We start from the raw sequence: 22,564 nt of genomic DNA, 5'->3' as shown, positions 1-22,564 counted from the left end.
CACATGCAAAAGTTCCGTCCAAATGCCACCTGAGTCTCAAGTTAGTGCACAAGCTATCAAGCATGTGGTTTAAGTATCTCAAGAATTTAAATTATTTCGAAACAATCACAATGACCGCCCTAAGATTTTTCAAACTTTTAAACCGGGTGTTATTGTATCGTGATAGTCTGAAGTTATGTCGATGTTGGCAGATGCAGCTGGCATGTGATATAATACGCTGGAACGTGAGGTTGTAAGTTCTGCATTTCAAACCGACATGGTTTCAGTCGGCTCCAATTGGAGCTTGATAACATTAAATTTAATAAATATATGGCGATGTTAAAAATTGCACGCCCTTCTTTTGTTACAAGCCTCCTTACGAGAAGTTTGCTAAAGCGTGCCTGATACTAATGCCGATCAAAATGTACATGTTAAAATCATTAATTCCTACTTGATTTTGTTCAAAACACTCTTCAACAGAGCTGCACTACAAGATTATTCCTCTCAAAAATTTCAAAATTTCTGGAGATTACTGAGCCGGCTTACTCCTGATCACGTTGCACACGCAGACAAACGGTAAATTCCGATTATAATTGGCCGAATTTCCGGTTGAGGCCTAATTGAAAATCGGCTCTCCGGATTGGTGGTCAGTGCTGTGCTGTGAAAAGTGGTAATTGTGAGCGAACCGCTGTCTATCGTAGTCTACGTGTAGCAGTTCCGTGGTAGTGTTATTACAGCTGCCGGTCTGGGATTGTACTGTTGGATGAAAATTAGGATCAAGCCTGGGCTTGCATCTACCTCGACAGTGCATATTATCGTCTTGTTAATAAGCGGTATGCAAGGCAATAATTGCATTGTCAGCGACTAATGGCTCGATGTATAACAATACTCTACAAGCTGTCAACTCATATCACCTCTTTGTAAACTACCTATATCTCGAGGAACAATGAGAATAATGTAGTACTTCTCCTTAAAACTTCAGTATAATTAACCTACTGGGCTGCTACGAGCTGGGAAGGATTAACAATGTCTTGGTTTAGTCAACTCTCCAAAATTAGGATGGGTAATTTGCACAAGTTGAGCAAGGGCACTTGTAAACTATAAGATTGTAACGCTTTCCCAGGCAGTCAGATCTATTTTATGAACTGACAAGAGACGTCAGAAAATTCTCATCAGGATAACTTCCTCGGTATGTGTCCGGATTGTACGTGTCAGTTGTGATAAGGCCAAATATGGAAGCTTATTTGGTGAGAGTCAGTCCTACTTCTACATATTGGAACTTGTGTTCGGTGTTTTAGAGGTTAAGAGTCAGGTACACAGGTCGTATTTTCGAGGTTTCATGTTGTCTTAATCGTCAAAAGTAAGAATTTCCCCAAACCCCTGAAGATATTTTAGAGCCAAGGGGGGGGGTCAACCTCATTTTACCTCATCCCAATTTTGCCTTTTTTGGCTGGCCTCATGAGGTAAAATGAGGTAAATTTCGGCAAAAATTTTAACAGGTAAAATTTTCTAAATCGTCAATTTAGTCACGAAGGAGTATGGAAGGAGTTCTAAATGTGTGTTCCTCTAATATAAACAGTAAGAAATGGTTAACTTTAGTTGAGGTCTCAGGTCTCTACAATGTCGGGAAGTTCCTGCAGGAATTTGCGCATTGCGCTTGAAGCGCAAGATTCACAGCGCCAAAAGCGAAGGTCGTAGAGACATGAGACCTTGACTAAAGTTAACCATTTCATACCATTGCTATAAGAGTATGCCACTTTCAGAGTCCTGAACACACTCCCATATCTCTTAATCGTCAATTATATGAATTTTACCTGTTAAAATATATCATCTTTTACTGATATCATTTTAGTTTAACACTGTTAGTTCTAAAAAAGAAAATAATACTTCACACCAAACTAACACACAATATGAGAATATAAAAAGGAAGGTTTTCTTGGAGACCTGGACCGAGCATCAAAATAGTGTACATTGCTACTGTCATTGTCAAGACTCAAGAATAAGAGGGTCTAGTTGTGGGATTATGCTGGATAACAGATATGATAAGTGGTAACATCCTACAAAAGAATGTTAGCTTACTAAGGAATTTTCCTCTTACTGAATCATACAAGAATTTAACTAAGTTCCTCCTAGTCCTAAGCATTATCTTGTTTCAGAGGGAATGAGTGATTTAAAAAGATGAGGCCGAAGAGTTAGTTGTGAAGAAGGAATTTGTACTCTGTAATTTCTAAGCTAATTTTTTTCGATATTTTTAGCTATTTACTGATCTTGTCTTGACGTATCAGCAAGAGATCACTGGACCTCGTTAGTTGTTAGTCATGTTATGCTGATCCAGTTAGTGACGAGCTATGAAATAATCATTCGACCTCATTTAATACTGATCCTATCAATGACGAGCTATGAAGTAATCAGTGGATCTCGTCAATGCTCATCCTGTCCGGACTGTCACTGACGAGTTATAAATGAAGACCTCATTAATTCCCTTGTTCCAAGAAGATATTCCTCTGGTAACAACCCCTTCTGGCCTGCTTCTGAACATAATATGAAGATTCGAAAACCTAGTCTACCTTAATTGGAACTTGCTGACTGCATTGGAAAATGGAGAACAATCGAGAAATGATAATCAGTGCCAGGATATAATCAAAGTTGAATTTGGAATCCAAGGAAAACCTTCCTTTTTTATACTATCATATTGTGCGTTAGTTTGGTGTGAAGTATTATGTTTAAAAAAAAATTAACAGTGTTAAACTAAATTGACATCAGTTAAAGATGATATATTTTAACAGGTAAAATTCATATAATTGACGATTAAGAGCTGTAGGAGTGTGTTCAGGACTCTGAAAGTGGCATACTCTTACAGCAATGGTATGAAATGGTTAACTTTAGTCAAGGTCTCATGTCTCTACGACCTTCGCTTTTGGTGCTGTGAATCTTGCGCTTCGGCGCAATGCGAAAATTTCTGCAGGAACTTCCCGACATTGTAGAGACCTGAAACCTCGACTAAAGTTAACCATTTCCTACTGTTTAAATTAGAGGAGCACACATTTAGAACTCCTTCCATACTCCTTCGTGACTAAATTGACGATTTAGAGAATTTTACCTGTTAAAAATTGGTGAAAAATGTGGGCGTGGCCCAAGTCAATATTATACGAAACCTAAGAGACACAAAAACATTTTTGGTTGTTCCCGACCCTATAGAGCAACTAATTAGAGGTGATATCTAATTATTTCAACGAAAGGTGGTTTTTTTGAACCGCCCTTTATTCTACAGCGAAACATAAGAACTTAGAATTGTATGAAGTATGAGTTTATATGAGTAATTTATTATAAAATGACCTTTCACTATGCAATTTCGACTAAATTCATGTAGATATCCAATCCAGTTCCATACACAACTGTTGTTTACATTTGGTCTAGTTAGACACAATTTGTTTCAGAGTGACTCGATAATCGCAATATCAAATTAAGATATTATTTAAATGGTCCATGTCATGCAATGCGGAAATATCCCCATAAATTGGCAACTGCCAAAGTGACACTAAAGTTATTGCTAATTCCTTTACAAAACTTAGCAAGTGCTATTAACAATATCCTAATGGATCATGGAAATTGAAATGTTCAATTTTCTTTTCATAAATAATAATTATAATGCGAAGTTTTATTTACCCCAAGTTTGGAGAGTAAGTAGGTTAAACTGGGAATGCCCCTTCCCAGGGACCACATCACCCCTAATAAACCATTAAATATCATGGGAGACCATGCACAGCCCCGAATTATAGGCAGTATCGAGATAGCCCGACCACTGTCCGCGGACAACTGTCCGCGAACACCTGTCTACCAGATCATTACTGCATAATAACAGTATCCCCTGAATCAAGCAGGGTTCACATCATCCCCTGAATCAAGCAGGGTTCACATCATCGCTCGCGAATTTCAATCAGCGGTGGTGTCAAGGCTTATCAAACGATTAAGCAACCTTACGAGATCAGTTCACATCATGCAATATATAAAGAATAATCAATAACTATTATCAGACTGCATCAATCATTTCTATCATCAACTCCTTCTTGAACAACTACAACTATGCTCTCAGAGAAAACGAAACGGATGAACTCAGCCCCATCAATATTATTCGTAACTAATTATATCCGAGAGACCACATTTGAATCGTAATCAATAGTTTGATCCAGTAATTTACTATGCTACAATTAATTATGCTAGTCGTAACTAATTGCATCCAAGATACCATACATACCATTCATATGATCTGGTAACCAATCAACTATTCACAAACACCTGTTGCTTGATTCAGGGGATACTGTTATTATGCAGTAATATGATCTGGTAGACAGGTGTCCGCGGACAGTTGTCCGCGGACAGTGGTCGGGCTATCTCGATACTGCCGAATTATAGTATAATGACTTCGAATAAACCTTTTTTGTCTCTAAAAAAGGCTTAGAAAACTAGATTTATTTACCTCATTTTACCTCATTTTACCTCATCCCAATTTTGCCTTTTTTGGCTGGCCTCATGAGGTAAAATGAGGTTGACCCCCCCCCAGCCAATGTTGGCTCTAATGTAATAGAAGGTGATTATAGTTCAATACTCCCCCAATTAGGTAATTTGAACAATTAATAAATTGTGCATAAAATACTGTGACCCGGCCCCGTTTCATAAAAACCCTCCTCCCTCAATATGACCTTGTAATAGGATTCCAGCTTACGTCATGCATGATATTAGATTATGAACTCCAAGCTGAAGTAGAAAAGGGGCTCACTTTTAAGTCTTCGGAAATGTGGCGCAACCACTGGAGTATAACCGATAGTGAAGTTATTGATAAGAGCTCAGGCAAGCACCATCACCGATGTATGTAGAATATACAGAATAATCATCACAAGCACATACACGTGCCAGAACGTTCACGGAGTCCATAGATTATAATAAAATAAAAAATAAAATAAAAAATGTAACATTCTGAATGAATAAAAGTGGTCAGTGGATCTCAACATTCTGGAGAGACAAGCACATAGCCAGCGATCAAATCAATAACAGAATGGGGGAAAGTACCTGCTCTTCAAGAGTTAGGAGTTTGAGTCTGATCCTCTCCAATTCCTCTTCGTCTGGTTCAGGACTAGAAACAGGTTCAGGTCTTTCTTCCTCTTCTTCTTCTTCTTCTTCGCTGGACGGGGGTTCAGATGAAGAAGCGAGGGAGGAGTTAAGAGAGGAGTTCTTCCTTGGAATGTTCTTCCTTGGAATGGCGGTCTTTCGTGTTGGCAATGCAGAGTTCTTCACACGAAGTAGTTCAGCCTGAATTTCCTGCTCTATTTCGAGATCTATTCTAACAAGTTCGCTGGGCTCGATTCCGTGTTTTACACCGATTTTACCGACGTCCAACAAACAAATGAGTACATTTCTTAAAGCTCGAACTGATTTGTGTTCCACGATATCATTTGATTCAAACAAGCATATCTCTGACACTCCAAAGTGTTTACACCAGTTTATAAATTTGCAGACATTATCTCTGCAGAAAAATGAACCTTTTTTGGGGGTTTCGTACCATTTTCTGATAGCATAGCTCGGTAGTGGGTGTGAATGCTGAGTCGTCTCTTTGTACTCAACCGCTTTGTCATGGAGTATCGAGGCCAATTTACAAAACCTTGACCCGTCTTCAAAAAGTTCTATGAAATTTTCGGGGGCGATTTCGGTGTAAAGAAAACCAGACAGCCATATAGCCAAATCTTCGAGTAAGGGAATCAAAACTGGCTCCTCTGATAAATTAAGTCCGTTTTCAGAGGTAGATTTTTCGAATGAACGTCTCCTTTTAGGAGTAATAGGTGATTCGGACTCACAACAAGTCATGATAACAACATAGCCTGAGTCTATTTAACAGCTCGCTAACAAGTAAACAAACGCAAGCAAATAAATGGAGAGTAATCGAATAAGGTCGGCAACACGTTCTGTTATAATCCTTGATGTGTCACACTGCCAGCACTTCCGCGTCAAGGATGTTATGAAATATTTCAACAAGTTTAACAACACGTTACAAGATAAACCGGCGGCACGTAATTAGCGTTTGTACTTCTGAACGAATAAATAGTACGCTTTTGAGAATCGACTAATAGAAGACAGGGTTTACTCCGCAAACGTTTTCTAGCGTGAGGCGCAAAAGATTTATAACGTCAAGTCAGTGCGCGGCTCCAAATAAAAATGAGCCGCGCAATTTGCAATAAAATCACGTCGTGTTATGTTGCAAAACCGGCTACAATTCCACATATACTAATACGCCCTAAATAATTGCAGTCTTAACTAACCTGGCCTGTCTTGAATGTAAATGAGATAGACTAATGATATCGCTAGATTTAGTCACATGACACGCTCATAGTTCAGCTTCAGTCATCGATAATTTGCTTCTATAGCACATGTAAGAAAATGTTTAAGCGAAAATGGTTTTGTGACATGAGTGGGGAGTGGTAACTGCACAATTTCAGGAAAACTGTCCGATGATAAAACGATGACCAATATTTTTGGGAATTGGTATCGGGAATTACAATACTTTTCATATGTGTGCGGTTCAGTTCTCGCGTGATAATGATTCCGATACTACACTATTATTTATCATTATGCGATAATTCGTACATATAACATACATTGTTTGCGATACTTTGTTATACTTGTTGAAACTTAAATCTAAGTAAACTTATACTGGTCTTTAAGGACTACTCACAATGATGTCGAGGTCTTGATGACCAGAATCTTCCTGTAAAGTATTCATGTTTGCTATCTCCTTGCGTCTTCCCTCTATCATATCCTGTGCTCTCTCGTACCAAGCCTTGTGGCCTGCTGTTGTAGTGGCAAATATAGGTTTCTTAGCCCACCTTGGGAGTGGCTCAACCTCGATAAGATCTTTGTTTCGAAGTTTAAGCCTGGTGTCCAGATTAAGTTTCTCCTTTTTACCCGGAAAAAGAGAAGCTGTGAGGTTATAGTTAGGGGCTGGTATGTAACTCCGCCTGTTGAATGATGTGGTCGAGCTTGATCTAGCTACTTTTAGATTCGCTGAGCTTCCACTCCTCTTCAGACCAAATCTAGCAAAGTCAGCTGAAGCAGAGTGAAGCACGTTGGATGCCTGCTTTACGAGACTTTTCACTTTCTCATTTCTCATGTTCTTCATCGCACCTAGCCGTCTGTTTTTCTGGGCAGGATTAGTTTCAAATGTAACCATCTTCTCTCCGCCAGATACCATAAGTTCCATTCTCTCAAAGTCAAGAGATTCCAGTGATTTGGTGTCCAGAGACTCACACACAGATACGGAGTCTAAATTATCATACTTGTTCAAGTTCTCAAGGTAGGTATGGAGTGCTCCGCCATCTTTATCTGATTCTAATTCTCCAGGTGTTGTGAATTCCTCAAACGAGGACCCTTCTTCAGATTCATAAAAGTCGGATTCTTCCAATTGCGTGACACAAGTCTGCAATGTTTGATTATTTCCGGGGATGTCAACCTTGACTAGGCCTGGGTTTGAGTGAACTAGATCCACGCCCGTAATCTCAAGCTTTTCCGCATTCTCGTTAGTCGATACCTTACGAGCCAAAATAGGAGATTTAAAGACTGCTATTTGAACAGGTCGGCTCTTGTCTTCTTGAATGACCATGTTTAGATGGTGTTTTACAATATCTTCGTTATCCTCTTGTGAACAAAGCCACGTGCAGGCGTCCCAAGAGGAACACGTGATACAAACTGGCTCGCTGCTCACTGTTGTCATTCCCAAGCCCTCTCCACCGTCTTGACTTTCCTTGACTACTGGATTAGAGTAATACGTCTCAGATATATCATTTTCTGTATCTGAGGATGAAAGTATTTCCTCCACATGATCAGAAATTTCATTGTGTTCGTTTGGAGAGACCCTAACCTCATTTACTATAGCATACTCTCCTTCATCGTGATCTATAGAGAACATGCCCGACGATGACAGTATGATACTTTTCTGGGATAAGTGGGAAGTAGGACTTTTTATATCCATTCCTAGCTGCTCTATTTTTCTTTGAGTGGGAAATTTGTAATCAGGGAAATCATGAGATATCAAAGAAGCGTTAATGATTTCCATCTCAAAGTCAGACAGAATACTCTCTGTGTCAGTGTCGAACAAATCTTCAGTGTCCTGACAGAACTGAGGTTTCAAGGTGGAACTGTCCTCAGTTAGGTCAGGTAGAAGTGTGGCTGACGTTGCGGTGAGGTCCAGATCAGAGCATCTTGAAGACCTCCTTGAAACGGAGATACTGGACGTAGACATTCCTCCAAGAGGATCTATCATGCTGCACATGATTCTCTCCCTCACATCTTTAACTACTTGTTCATCAAACTCAAATCCAACTTTCTCGTTCACTTTGACTTTGTTGAACCCCTCCTTCATGATATCAAGTTTTGCTGTGTGTTTTTTTGTCTCTTCATTTATTCTCTTTAAAGCGTTTTCGCTTGCTTTCATGTCGAAAAGAGCAAAGCTTTTTTGAGTTTTAGCTATACTCTCATGCAGTTTCTTAAAGTCACTCAGATCTGGCTTATGAGGGCGATCTCGAGCAAGTTTGTATTTTCTCTCCGTCTCTGGAGATAAGGCCCCAAGTCGGCGAGCTTTTAGAATCGGGGAATTAAGAAACGCCATTATTATATGGGACTGCGAGAAGTTTATTAATTACGATAGAATAAATGTGGATTGTAAATCATGACTAATAGTAATCTTTAACTTCGTCTACATGTCTAACAATCGGTTGGCTTCCTATTGCACTGAAAAATTACAGCTCTGCAAATCTGCTTACACTGACTTTGGTGTTAGTATAAAATCACCTCAATCAAGAAAGTGACACTAATGAAGTAATCATTACGTGTACAATAAAAAGACTTGGGAACGTCAACTAATGGTAGCAAAATATGTCAACACGAACTAGAGAACCACGTCAACAGATAGCTGAGGGAAGCCCTCAGGAAAATCTAATTGGGAACATTTCACGAAACTAATAAGTTGCGGTATCCGCATGGCTGTATGCAACCAAATCCACTAAATGTTTGGTGAATTACAAGCAAATATAGGCAAGTTGGTTGTGTTGTCCTTGCATTGTAACTTGCAACTTAAAGCCCAAACATGACACAACTCCAGCTATGGATTTCAGAAAAAGAAAATTAAAGAAATTATAGAATAAATTAACGTTGCCACCCAAATCCAAACTTCTTGCAGCAGTTTAGGCAGACAGAAAGGAGATGTTTTGTGGAGCTCAGGTGGAGATAATTCGATTAGAAACCTGCCGTGGGTGCCTGTCATTGTAGTTTCTATTTTAGTGAGTCGGGAAAACGTGTCACCACTGGCTGGTCAAAACTTGGTACTTTGGGTGAATGGAGAGTAATGGAATCAAATAGTTGAGTGAAGGACTTATATTAGCAGTGGAGTGGTGTGCATACTTCATGTGGAATACACTCGAGGAGCCTGTGGTTGACCTAAGTTTTAATACCTCTTTTTCTGCGTCAAGAATGGTGAATTTATTTATCCAATAATTAAGCATTTTCCAATATTAAAAATGTTAAATTTGTAGTACTGCTATAATCAATGTATTTACAGATTCATTAGACGTTATTTCTACACAAGTATTTTTGTGCTCCCAGGAGTTGAATGACTTAAACAGTAGTAAAATGACTTAAACCCACTTTAGGCTGAAAATAGTTAATATTAGCGATATTATGTCACGGGAAAACTTAAAAATCAGTAACCCGACCAGGGTTAGTTTCACGCCCGGAGTCCTAAGATTCCTTAACGTTATGTCACTGCTGCATGTAAATAGCTCACAGCTCTATCAGGCTGTTACACATAGAAAGTTTGCAGCTATCTGTCATTATTGGAGACAAACATTGACTGAGAATGTCAGTGACTTTCACAGCCAAACTTGTGGGCTAGTGCTAATTCTTTAAAACTCCGAGAACTCTAATGTTTATCATACCGCGTGTCTAAGAAACAGAGAGTTGAATACTCTCTGCAAATATTAGCAAACGTAGTGTATTATGACGTTAACATAGCATTTAATGGTAAATATCTTTGAACGATATTTGAGAGTGAACCAGCTAACCCTGACAGCAATAAAGCTTAACCAGAAATTTGAAATAAATTAAGCTTCATAAAATCACAGTTCAGTTTCCTCAGTTACGCAGCCGCATTTCCAGAAAATGACACTTCAAAAATGGGATGGTGGTTGAATTAGGCACCAGTCATGATGGTTATACCATTATCAATTATTAAACGCGTTTCTCTTTAAACGATACTCGGCAAGCCCTTTTTTCCAAAAGATGTAGAGTTGATCGGGTTTATTGACCCAGTTTAAGCACAGACGTCAACAATTAATAAACCATAATATTGCTACAATCAACATGATTTATGAGTATCGGTTATCATATTAGTTTTTCGACCGTATGATTTTCTACCTTATAAATGTTTCCTTGATGTTTAACTTTAACCAAATATGCAAGCTTGCAATAATAATACAAATAAATACCCCTTTAACTATAAAAACATATAATATACCATGCGAATATTGGATAAACATAAAACATGCCCCATATCCTGAAGACATCATGCAAGAGTTGTGAAAACCGCAGAGATAAACAGAAACGCAACCAAAGAAGTTGAAAGGGAAGAGCGTTCCACATGCAACAGTAAGGCAGCTCGGTGCGATGGAAAAAATAGGACATGAAGCACTCACACATTTTGACTTTTCTGCGATGGGCTGCACTCTGTGTACTTCGGGAGACGAAGTTGCTGGCTGGTCTTCCAAAATTTTGCTACTTGAAGTAGACACCACAGTATCATGTTTCTTGTCGATAATCTAAAAAACAAAATGCCCACGTCACTCTCAACGACAATACCCAAGTTACGGTGCCACGATAATAATAACAAGGTCACATAAAGTTACAATCACGAAAATGTTTTACAATCGATTACATTTTTGATATAAAATCAATCACTTAATAGAAACATAAACATGCAGTTTCTTTGAGCATGCAAATCGAATTTTTCGATCTGCACCAGGGACAAAAGGATTTCGCGATTATTTTGGCCAAAAATCGCGGTACCGCGAAATTTAGGGAAATTTAACAGGCTATACATTAAACTATACATAAAATTTGTCGCGGAGAATGGAAAATTTCGCGATTTCGTACATGCCGCGAAATCCTTTTGTCCCTGATCTGCACTATAAAAATACTAGTAGTTTACCGTATTGGATGGTATGTCACGTGCCTCCACGACCAATCACAAAACTTACTCACCACGCTGTCAAGGTCAGTCTCAATGTCATGTGCCGAGCTGTCTGTTCTTCTGAAGAGTGTCTTTTTCATGATGTGGTTCCAGTACTTGTGGCCGGTTGTCTTTGCTCCCATGTCCAGGGAAACACTACTGAGGTCCACCTCGCTGTTGTAAGAGGACATTTGGGAGAGTTTTTGTTGGTAGAACTGATCAGGGAGCAAGCCGTTCAGCAAGGGTTTTGAAGTGAGTTTCGGGGCCTCATTAGAGTGAAACAAGTCTAACATGTTTTCACATGATTTAACTCGTCTGATTTTGGAGGCGTAGGAAGTAGGTTTCCGTAACCTTGATATTCTTTTTTCAACTATTGACTGTTGTCGAGATCGCGTAGTCACGGGCGATTCAGCTGAAAGTCGCCGTTCTTTTTCAGCCTCCAGAGCAAGCGATCTTGCTTTTTCGAGTCGAGCGTGCTTCCCAGGATGTGGTAATCTGGTGGTCTTCCGTTTGCGAGATTCTTCTAGTTCATGTTCTTTTTCTAGCAACTCAACGGCTTCTTTAAGAAGTTCTTCATCGTCAGAAATGGTTCCAGTGATGTTTTCCAAACTTTTGGCAAGAAATTCCCTGGAGCTGCGTCGTAGGTCCCCTATGCTACCTGACTTCTCTTTATGGCTGTGAAAGAATGAGTTGGAATTCTTTCTGAAAAGATTCCCGAGCGGATCGGAGTCGTGTCCTCTCGCGTCCGCTTCATCAAGCCATTCTGTATCATCTTCAGTAAGCTGTTTTAGCTCTTCCTCAGCGAGACGGTCAATTTCTTCTCTGACCAACCTCATTGCTTGTTCATCAGCTAATCGACTGATTTCTTCTTGCGCAATCCGCCTTGCTAATTCCTCGGCAACCCGTTTTGCTTCGGCCAGCTGTTTTGCTTCTTCTTCAGCTATCTGTTTTGCATCTGCATCAGCAATCCGTCTTGCTTCTTCATCGGCAATTCGTTTTGTTTCTTCTTCAGCAAGCCGTCTTGCTTCTTCTCCAGCAATTCCTCGTGCTTCTTCATCAGCAATTCGTTTTGTTTCTTTTTCAGCAAGCCGTCTTGCTTCTTCCCCAGCAATTCGTCGTGCTTCTTCTTCAGCTAACCGCTTTGCCTCTTCTTTAGCAAGTCGTTGTGCTTCTTCATCAGCAATTCGTTTTGTTTCTTTTTCAGCAAGCCGTCTTGCTTCTTCCCCAGCAATTCGTCGTGCTTCTTCTTCAGCTAACCGCTTTGCCTCTTCTTTAGCAAGTCGTTGTGCTTCTTCTTCAGCTACCCGCTTTGCTTCTTCGGCAAGTCGTCGTGCTTTTTCTTCAGCAATATGTCTTGCCTCTTCTTCAGCTAACCGCTTTGCTTCTTCTTCAGCAAGTCGACTTGCTTCTTCTTCAGCTAACCGCTTTGCTTCTTCTTCAGCAAGTCGACTTGCTTCCTCTTCAGCTAATCGCGTTGCCTCTTCTTTAGCAAGTCGTTGTGCTTCTTCTTCGGCTAACCGCTTTGCTTCTTTAGCTAACCGCTTTGCTTCTTCATCTAGCTGCTTTGCTTCTTCCTCGGCAACCTGTCTTGCCTCTTCTTCAGCTAACCGCTTTGCTTCCTCTTCGGCAAGTCGTCGTGCTTCTTCTTCAGCTAACAACCGCTTTGCTTCTTCAGCTAACCGCTTTGCTTCTTCATATAGCTGCTTTGCTTCTTCCTCGGCAACCTGTCTTGCCTCTTCTTCAGCTAACCGCTTTGCTTCTTCTTCAGCAAGTCGTCGTGCTTCTTCTTCAGATAACCGCTTTGCTTCTTCAGCAAGCTGTTTTGCTTCTTTCTCAGCAATCTGTCTTGCCTCTTCTTCAGCAAGTCGTCGTGCTTCTTCTTCAGCTAACCGCCTTGCTTCTTCAGCAAGCTGTTTTGCTTCTTCTTCAGCAAGTCGCCGTGCTTCTTCTTCAGCTAGCCGCTTTGCTTCTTCATCTAGACGCTTTGCTTCTTCTTCAGCAAGTCGTCGTGTTTCTTCTTCGGCTAACCGCTTTGCTTCTTCTTCAGCAAGTTGTTGTGCTTCTTCTTCAGCTAACCGCTTTGCTTCTTTAGCAAGCCGGTTTGCTTCTTCCTTTGATTTTTGTCTGGCTAACCGCCTTGCTTCTTCGTCAGCAACACGTTTTGCTTCTTTTGCTTCTATAGCCTGACGCTCTTCCTCTAGTTTTCGCAATCGGTCCTCTTCTTGTTGAATTTGTCTTAGTCTTTCTTCTTCTTCTAGCCTCCTCTTTTCTCTCAAAGCAGCGAGTGTTTCTTCATCATACCCAAACTCCATTTCTTTGGTGTCTACATGCTGCATGGAATTTTTCAGCTCCTCAATTCTCCGCAAACGTTCCTTTTCTTCATCGGCCAATTTCTTCAGGGCATCCTTCTTTGAATCTAGAACAGTCCATTTTGATTTCTTTTGTTGGAGTTTTTGTTGCAACTGCTTGAATTCACTGACAGGTCCATCTTCATCTTGAGCTCGAACCTTCGGTTGATACGGTTTCTTGTTGCTAGTTCCAGACAATTCTTTGAACCTGTTGTAGCTCATTTCCTAATCCTTAAAGATACATGATCTTTGTCTTCAGTCCATCTTTGGGCCACGCTTTATTCCATATTTTTTGATCTGCTGATACTAGTATTAAAATAAAGAATTTTTAGAAAGAAGTTGGCCGACTGTCACAATGTACGAACAAAAAAATCGGTGCACACGAACAAGTTTTTTTCAGAATCAAATCTGCAAAAATATCCAACGATCAAATATGCCGAAAAAAATGGTAGTTACTAAGGTTCATATCGACCAAAAGCTGAAAATATCGTGAAGAACTTAAAAAACTCAAAAGTAATTAAAATTCTCAGCTTGTTAGATTTCCAAACTCTATGCTATAAGTGGGGGGACGGGAAAAGGGTCAACTCTCTGAGCAAAAAATTGATGATAAGAACTGAATTCGTTGACGCAAGGCAATCTTTCGCAACTGGCATGGACTGTGGAGTAATATATAAAAATCTTAAGGATTCCACTATTTATTGGGCTTTACAAGAAAAATCTAATTGATTTAAAGCAAACGGCTTCGCAAAACTGTTTTTATGGCATCAACATTATCCATTTAACTCATAGAATCAAATATTTTCGCGAACGGTTAACAAATACTTAACTTAAATATTCTCTGTTAGCAACGCTGAGTGAATTTGAATATAGTCAACTATAATTATACAACTAAAATTAAAATGAAAACTGACAAGAAACATGCGTCGTTAAATGGTGTATTATAAACTTTTATTCCAATTGCCATCGTCGGGGCTTCAGGTACTAATAATGAATCAGTAACCAGCATACTACTGATAACTCCAGTCAGCAAAGTTTGATCGTGAGTGCTTTAGAACATTCAGAGCTGAGATCACTTCGCTTGCTTCAGTGCTCATAAATGCTTATCATAATACAATCAATCGGATATCATAATTAAAGATAAACATTCGACCATGCTGAAATAATCATTGTTGCATATATTTATTAACAAAAATGTGGAATGCTGCTGAAATCATATCATGCAATGTTAGTGGCTGTAGACTCACCGCAAGATCCAAATCTGTAATGATGTTATCTTCCTTTTCACGATCAAGTTTTCGTTCCTTCATGATTTCCGACAACATATGGCCAGTCGTATGATAATCGCTTCTGTTATGAATTTTCTGGGGACCTTTTGGTGTCGAATTAGCGGCATCGCCATCTTTGTTGAGATCATACGAAAGCTTCTGTTCGTAAAATTTCTTAGGCAGGAGTCCTTCGAGTAGGGGTTCTGATGCCACATGTTTTTCCTCAAGGGTAGCAACTTTGACGTATTTGCTTCGATCGTAGAGCGGATTCTGTTTTTCTAGTTTATATGTCGACTTGATGTGATCGAAATTGGGTGTCACAACCCCTTCGTTACTTTTAGTTCGTTTGACTGGCTTTCTCATTGGCAGCGAGGAAGGTCTTGACGATGAAGACTCTTCCCTGGTTGGGGTCGTTTCTTGATCTGGCGCACGTCCGGTAGGGGTGTCGTCTGAATTAAGAGACTTTTTACTAAGGGCAGATAACTTTTTGCTTTCTAAAATAGAATTTCGTCTGTTGTACTCTTCTTGTCGCTTCATTATAGGATGCTGTTCTGGAGCTACGGAACCAGACAACTTCTTACGTTTGGGACTTCTGTTGGTCTTTTTGTCATCGGTTTCATCATCTGAAGATCCAGATGTCGAAGAGTTCCTCATCTGGGATATAGTTTTTCCAGGTAAAGTAAGTTGGTTAGGTGGATCAGATGAGGTTTTATTCAGAAGACTTTCATCGGCAGGACTGTACTCAGTGTCTCCGTCATTACCAGAAAACTCTGTTTGTTCCATCTCGTCAGGGCCCGAACCAGCTTCGGTAGCCTCTGAATCCTCAGCTCCTGAATATTGAGTAGCCTCAGACAATTCGTCAGCAGTTTCTAGAAGCTGTGGACTAGGGGATGAGTTCAAGAACACGCTATCACTCCCAAACGACTCTGATTTCGAAGCAGCGAGATTCACAAGATTCAAGCCAGTTCCTGTCAGTACATTGTTTTCTTCAGTTTCTATTTCTTCAGTTTCATCGCTTTCGGGTGCTTGGAACTTGATTCCAAGGCCAACATTAGGCGAATTGTTTCCTGAAGGACGATGGACTTCGTCCTCACTTTTCAAAGTGGATCTAGATTCATATGCAGAATCTCTGTGGGCAACTCCATTACATAAAGTTGACGCAGAATTAACATCTGGTTCCCGACTTTCGAATGTCTTGAGAGGATTAACGTAACCGTGGCTGGGGAACGGTGAAGTCATCGGATCATGGGGAGTCAGCATTAAACCGGAAGGTAATGTGCAAGACTCCAAATCGTCATCAACTTCGATGTTATCGAAATCAAATCCTTGTGGACACAAAACATCAGGACGTTCAACCCTGCTGTCGACAGATCCATCTACCTCAACATCCGGCTGTTCGACGGCATTATCATGACTATTTGCATCTCGCATGCGATCATTTGCATTCTTCTTGCCGAGTGCATCAGTAGATTTAGAAACAGGCTTCTGAATAGTGCCCTCTGTTGATCGATCGGTTTGAGGGATCATTTTCTGACCACTCGGTGTATAAATTGTGTCAGGAGATTCTTCTTGGTTAACAGTTTTTGCCTTTTTCTGGACAGTCCTTTCATAAAGTGCCTTTGTCTCAAGACTATAGTTTGTGCTTTTAGGCAATGGTTTGGTGATTTCGTCTTGTTGCACGTTATCTGGATGCTTCTTCAGAGCACTATCAATCTTAGATTTCGTATCCTGGCGAATGTTGTCTTTTTTAGTATCGTACGATTCCACAACTCTGGATTCAGCACCGTGGTCGACATTATTAGATTTTCTGTCGATGATATTATCAACAGGTTCGGCTGAATCCAATGCTTGAGGACTAGGGATGCCAACTTTGTCTTGCTCAGATGTTAACCCAGTTTCAACATTCTGTTGCTTAGTTTCAAAGATATCAGCGTGGTTTTGATTATTGGAAGTTTCTTCTGAAAAACCTCGCTTGCTCTGTTGAGTCTGGTCAACGGCCTTTTCAATAGACGGAACGGTTGTAGCAGATTCGATGGAAGTAACATGCGGATTAACATTATTACCAATGATGGGCGTTTGGTTGTCTACGTTCAGCACAGAATCGGTTTCATTCCACAAACATTTAACTTCAGGATTCAGAATAAGATCTTCGTTCCCTTCAATAAATGATCTAGATGGCTCTGACATTCTGAAATCTATTTTGTCAGCATCAGAGTTAGCATGGTCACTTCTTTCAAAGCTACTATCCAATTCGGATTCCTCGATTTGAATTTCAACAGCAGGACGACCAGAAGAGCCTCCTGATAAGTCACTCAACACAGAATCATTTGTAGTACTCGTTGGTTCGAAATTGTTTCCTGAACTGGTGTCTTCCTTGACTTTACTATTGAGTCCCATTTCACTCGGACCCTTGGTGACTTGACTATCTCTGATGGTATTAGAGACGTCCTCTGCAGTTTGATTGTTAAAGGAATTCGTTAGGTCACCATTATCCTCAATTTCTTCATGACCATTGATCAGATTATCTGCATTATGTTGCGCAACAAAGTCGGTATCAACAGAATCCTTCGAACGATGACGATCAATAGACTGTCCCTTACTAACTTCTCTTTCCAGTGGAACACTATTTTCACCTGACGGGCTTACATCTTCTGGAATGTTTAGTGTCACAACGTCAGCAAAATCTTCAAGATGCACCACTTTATTCTCCACAGGCAGTGCTTTGTCGTTCTGAACAGAAGTTTCATCTTGCGAGTTTTCTGGTTGCATCTTCACAACACTGTCAATCTCAGAATTCTCATTTTGGACAATGATTTCTTTTCTATTAGCATCAGATTCTCCGGTCCTGATTTCTCCGACGAGTTTATCGTTTTTAGGATTTCCGTCAAAATTGAGTGTAACAACATCGGCAAAATCTTCAAGATGATCCTCATTTTCAGCAGGCAATTGTGTAGGGATTTCAATTTTAACTGAAGGACATTGTTGCGTGTTTTCTGGTTGCTTTTTCGCAAAACTATTAATATCAGGATTCGTATCTTGGAGAATGATGTCTTTTCTATCAGAATTCGATTCCACTGCTCTGGATTCAGCGTGGAGTTCTTCGCTTGCAGGTTGCTCGTCGACCTTGTTATCAGCAATTTTGGCTGTGTTCCTTGTTTGAGCACTGAGGGAGCCAACTTTATCTTGCTCAGAAGATAACTCAGCTTCAACATTCTGTTGCTTATCAACACAGTTGTGGTCTCTTTCTTCAGAAGAACCTCGGTTGCCCTGTGGCCCGACAGAGTCTGTGTTCACAGAATTCTCTTGATTATCTTCATTTGAATCAATATGATTGTCTAGTAGGCTTCCCTGAATATAGTCACTAAGCTCAATACCACCTGCCCTCTTAGCAACTCCAATATTACTGATATAATTAGAGTCCTCTGTTGCTCGGATATCAAGACAATCTGTCAGGTCCCCACTATCTTCATGGCCATTTTCTGTTATCTTTTTGTCATGTTGCGCAGCAAAGTGGGTCTTCTTAATACTATCTTTCGATAGGCCATTGTGCTTTTCATCAGCTTGATTAACATCAACAAGCTGTCCGTGTTTTTGATCGATCAGGTTAGCATTTTGAAGATTATCTGCGCTCTGTTCAGTTTTTTGTCTAGCAATCTCATTACTATCCTTATTAACTGTATTATAACTGTTGATATCAGGGTCACCACTGGGTTGCAAAAATAGTTGTTTATTGTTTTGATCTGCACTTTCTTCATGTATATTGGTTGTCTCGGACAACTGATTATCTTGCTGTTTAACAGCATGATTATCCGCATTAATGTCAATGCTGTTCTTAGGTAAGACATTGATGGTGCTTTGATCATGGTCGATGACGGGAATTCTTTCGTTTTGTGTATCAACGTGGTCTTCTGTTCTTTTCTGAGTTTCTCCAGTGCTTTTCTCTTCTTCAATACCCTCGAAGAACTTACCTTTTTGGAGATCATAAGGGGATGGTGTTAAACTGGGAACGCTTGTATCAGTATCGCTGAGATCAGGAATAGCGGGAAGGGTTGGTCCCTGGGGGCAGGGGTCTCCTTCCGCTGAGAGATACTTGATAGGGCTGCTACCTTCGCTGTTGCTATCAAAGAAAGCAGTGTCAGTTTTAATCTCACAAGTAAGACAACCCACAGCTGTGATGAATCCCTCATCTTCTGTTTCGTACTCATGAGGAATTTCATTATATTCTGTAAAATCATATTCCTGGTGCATTTTTCTGTACTTTGCAACCAAGTTACGAGCCTTGAATTCGAAAAGATTTTTCCTGTTTACAGGCAAATTGTCTATTAATTTGATTTGGCCCAGCTCCTCTTTCCATTCAGATTCTTCAAGATGGTTTTCAAGCCTATCTCCCTCGAGCTCTGATCGTTTATGAGCTCTATCAAGACTGATTTTAGAATCCGTTAGGTCTTGTTCAAGTTTCTCACAGATAACGCTGTAGCGTGCTTGCTTTTCTTCAGCTTTCATGACTGCCATTTCCCCATAAGTGAAATCTTCGAAGGGGAAGATCTCTTCATAGTCAAAATCAGGGAAGTCTCGTTTGAACTCATCGTACAACTTCTGCTTTTGCACGGTTATTATGTTCTTTCCACACACTTTGGTCTTTAGGGACTCCAGAAACGCTCGTTGTCTCACCCAGGCACTCTCTGCTAAAAGAACCGATTCTGGAACATTCTCTAGCAGTGAGTCCAGTTCAGAGAAATCTGCCATTAGTTTTATAAAAGCTCTTCCTTCGTCGGTTAGGTCATATTCTGGGGTGGGCTTCTCTATTCCACAGTCTGGAAATAGTTTTATTGCTTCGGTTTTGATTCGATTTAGACAAAATTGCCAAACGTTCTCAGAACTTGTATGTGCCAATATAGAGCTAAAGTATGCAAGCTCATCCGAGAAATTTGACAAAAAGTTCTCTTTATCTTCCAACTTTTCATCAATTTCTTCCATTTTGGAGTTGATAAACTGAAGAGCGAGCCCCCTATCGTTAAGTTCAAAGCAGTCATCGGAGAGTTCATGGTACTTCAACATGTAATTATCCCCTTCTCCATAGATTTTAATTAAAGCGTCCCGTTTGAGTAAGCGAACTGCATTGTCCCGAGATACAACCCGATTATTCTCATCCAATCGGGGAACTAAGTCAGGATACATTTCAACTAGTTCCTCGGTGGACAGACCACCTACCTCAGCATCTATATGATTCACAGCACCCTCAAAATCTCTCCGCCTCTGTTCCTCGTCTGTGTATTCATCCTCTTCTAAATCTACGTGATATTCAAGATCAGGGAATTTATCCTTAGCTTCTTTAATAAGCTGTCGAACAAGGAGGTTGAATATATTCTTTTTGTTTCTTTTCTTTTTCTGTTTATCTAAGTCATCGAGATTAAAAATCCATTTCTTACTCAGAGACTCTACGATGACTTCAATATCGTTGCTGTCATCCACTATGATCCGTATCACCTGGATTTCTCGGTCAAGCTTTTGCCTTTCTAACTCCTCATCTGTAAACTCGTCAGGTTCAAGGATGAGGTCGTATTTGCATCCAGGATACTTTTGCTCGGAGCTTCGGACTATATTACGTCTTCTTGCGTTTTCAAGATTATGATGATTAATTATTTTCTTACTACCCACCAACTCCTGAATCTCTGCCATCCACTGCGCATCATTGGACAGCTTCTCGATGCTGTAATCCAAGTCAACCTCAGATAAAAATCTCCGCTCAACTTCTCGTCTGAGTTTCTCCTCCTCAGTCCACTCATCTTCCTCTGAAGCAAGCTGGTACTGGTCCTTTAAATCAGGAACAATAATACTGTACCTTCTCACAATACTCCTCTTTCTCGCTCTCAGCAGATTGGCTTTAGTTACTTTCTTCCTCCCAGACACAAGCTCCTTAACCTCGTCACTCCACCCTTGTGACATTATCTCCTCTAACCACTCTTTAAACTCCTGCTCTTTCTCCTGAGGACCATCAAACACAACCTCCTCTGCCTCTGTTATCTCTATCTCAATCTGACCCTTTACTTTGGATGGATCGTAATTGAATCCCGTTTTCTCGACTGTCTCGACGTTGTTCATTTTGTTCTTCACGTCCTCAATCTCTTTCTGTAACCTGAGCTTCTCGTCGGCCTCTAGTTTCTTTTGAGCAGCTAGTCGTGCAGCAGGGTCCATCACGTGACTGCTCTTTGCAGCAGATTTTGACATTCTTCTGGCCATCGATCTGAAATCATCTCCATCACTCGAATTCGCAGATTCCTGCCTAGAGAATCGAGAGGACATCCTCCGCGGCTCGAATTTCTTGTAGGATTTTCTCTCTCCAAATGGTGACCCACCGGGTGAACCGATGGGTGAGGTCATAGCATAGCCTGGACGATAGTGAAACATAAAAATTATCAAACACAATGCACAAAACAGAATAAGAAACGATATGAGTGAACTACCAATTATACTGCCACTGCACTGGGACCGTCGAGCAATATCGACATGTCTTCATCTTGTCAGTGACGTTTCGATGGCTTCCTTATAGTTATAAGAATGCGATTATAGGGGTAGTGAGGATTCTAAGGTGGCCCTTCTAAAACTATTCCAGCCAAATATAAAGCGGATATATCATTCATGACTAAGGTATTACCTACACTGCAACATTTCTTCGGACATTATTATATAGTTTACTAGATTCTTGGATTCCATGTATGATTAAAAGAACGAGGATTTTGTTTAAGGTCACGAGAAAACTATGCCAAATATCCGAAGTACTCTGGCTTCAAAAAGCTGCACCCCGGAATCCATGTTAAAATTAGCAAAATGTTGTTTCAAAGTGATTAAGGAACTGCGTTTACAAGAAGATTACATTACTAAAGTACTAAGTCGGGTACAATTTCAATTTAAAACCCAGGGTGAATCCATAAGGAGTCTAATGAAGCTACGTTACATATTTAATATTTGAGCAAACTTTAAGCAACATTCTTAAGATGAAATCATCAGGATAAAGTTGGCGCATTCCGGAAAACACGCCAAACAACAACAGCAATCATCGAGACAACAGAATTCACATCCTGGCCCTGCAGGGAGATAAATGCAAAACCCGGAGCAAAACCTCACCAGACCATTGACCAAACATTCCTAGAAAGCCAACAATTGGCGGACCAGCTGGCCGGGGATGACATAATATATGCACTGTAGAACGCTAGGAGTGATGTAGTGTTCAACCCGCCTGTTAGGCCTATCAACACTATAGCTCCTGTGTGTACAGTAGCGTGTACAAAGCTTTCCTTAACAACGCACAGCGCCCAACTCGTCATAACGCAAACTCTAGCGCCGTGAGCTCACCTCATGCGCAAAACTACTGCGCTCAGTTGAAGTGCTGGAGAGAAGAGAATATGACGAGTGTGTAACGGAAAAGTTTAGACTGTTAACTCTTTCGGAGAGATTTGTGTCAGAGTTAAATAAGGGGATAAAGCTGTAATTTATTCAGTTGGGCTGTATATTTTCTTAACAAACTAAAGTCATCGCGGCGCGCTCGGTAACAAATACAATGTAACATGACAGCTACCATAATGAATAGCCCGACGTGTAGTTGTCAATTATACCACAATTAGACTGCTCAGTGCTCGGTGTTGTGTCATCGTATCACACAGTTATATATTAGAAAGTTCGTACAAACGACACAGCACGAAGAAAAA

The 22,564-nt window shown here is 40.3% G+C and overlaps 2 protein-coding genes across 2 annotated transcripts in view; both read right to left on the bottom strand.

The window, feature by feature from the left end:
* LOC134820455 (uncharacterized) overlaps positions 1-22,564 on the bottom strand; it is an 84,684-nt gene that overhangs the window by 15,709 nt on the left and 46,411 nt on the right. The window lies entirely within an intron of this gene.
* LOC134823179 (uncharacterized) lies at positions 6,689-21,362 on the bottom strand. The gene is made up of 4 exons (XM_063834560.1): positions 14,838-21,362; positions 12,550-13,818; positions 11,278-12,504; positions 6,689-8,644 (listed from the first exon to the last, which is right to left on the bottom strand). Exons 1-4 carry the CDS (start codon positions 21,264-21,266, stop codon positions 6,689-6,691), a joined length of 10,881 nt encoding a protein of 3,626 aa, XP_063690630.1. The 5' UTR covers positions 21,267-21,362.

Source organism: Bolinopsis microptera, chromosome 1 (genome assembly GCF_026151205.1).
Source record: "Bolinopsis microptera isolate Bmic1 chromosome 1, MBARI_Bmic_1.0, whole genome shotgun sequence".
Taxonomy (NCBI): Eukaryota; Metazoa; Ctenophora; class Tentaculata; order Lobata; family Bolinopsidae; genus Bolinopsis; species Bolinopsis microptera.
This window is presented reverse-complemented; position numbering and strand designations above follow the sequence as displayed.

What these genes read in the sequence shown, in the direction of transcription:
- LOC134823179 (XM_063834560.1), bottom strand. Translation starts at nt 21,266, where the DNA reads ATGTTTCACTATCGTCCAGGCTATGCTATGACCTCACCCATCGGTTCA. An exon ending in TTACAGATTTGGATCTTGCG is followed by an intron (nt 13,819 to 14,837) that starts GTGAGTCTACAG and finishes TTTAAGGATTAG; the next exon opens with GAAATGAGCTACAACAGGTT. An exon ending in AGACTGACCTTGACAGCGTG is followed by an intron (nt 8,645 to 11,277) that starts GTGAGTAAGTTT and finishes AACTTCTCGCAG; the next exon opens with TCCCATATAATAATGGCGTT.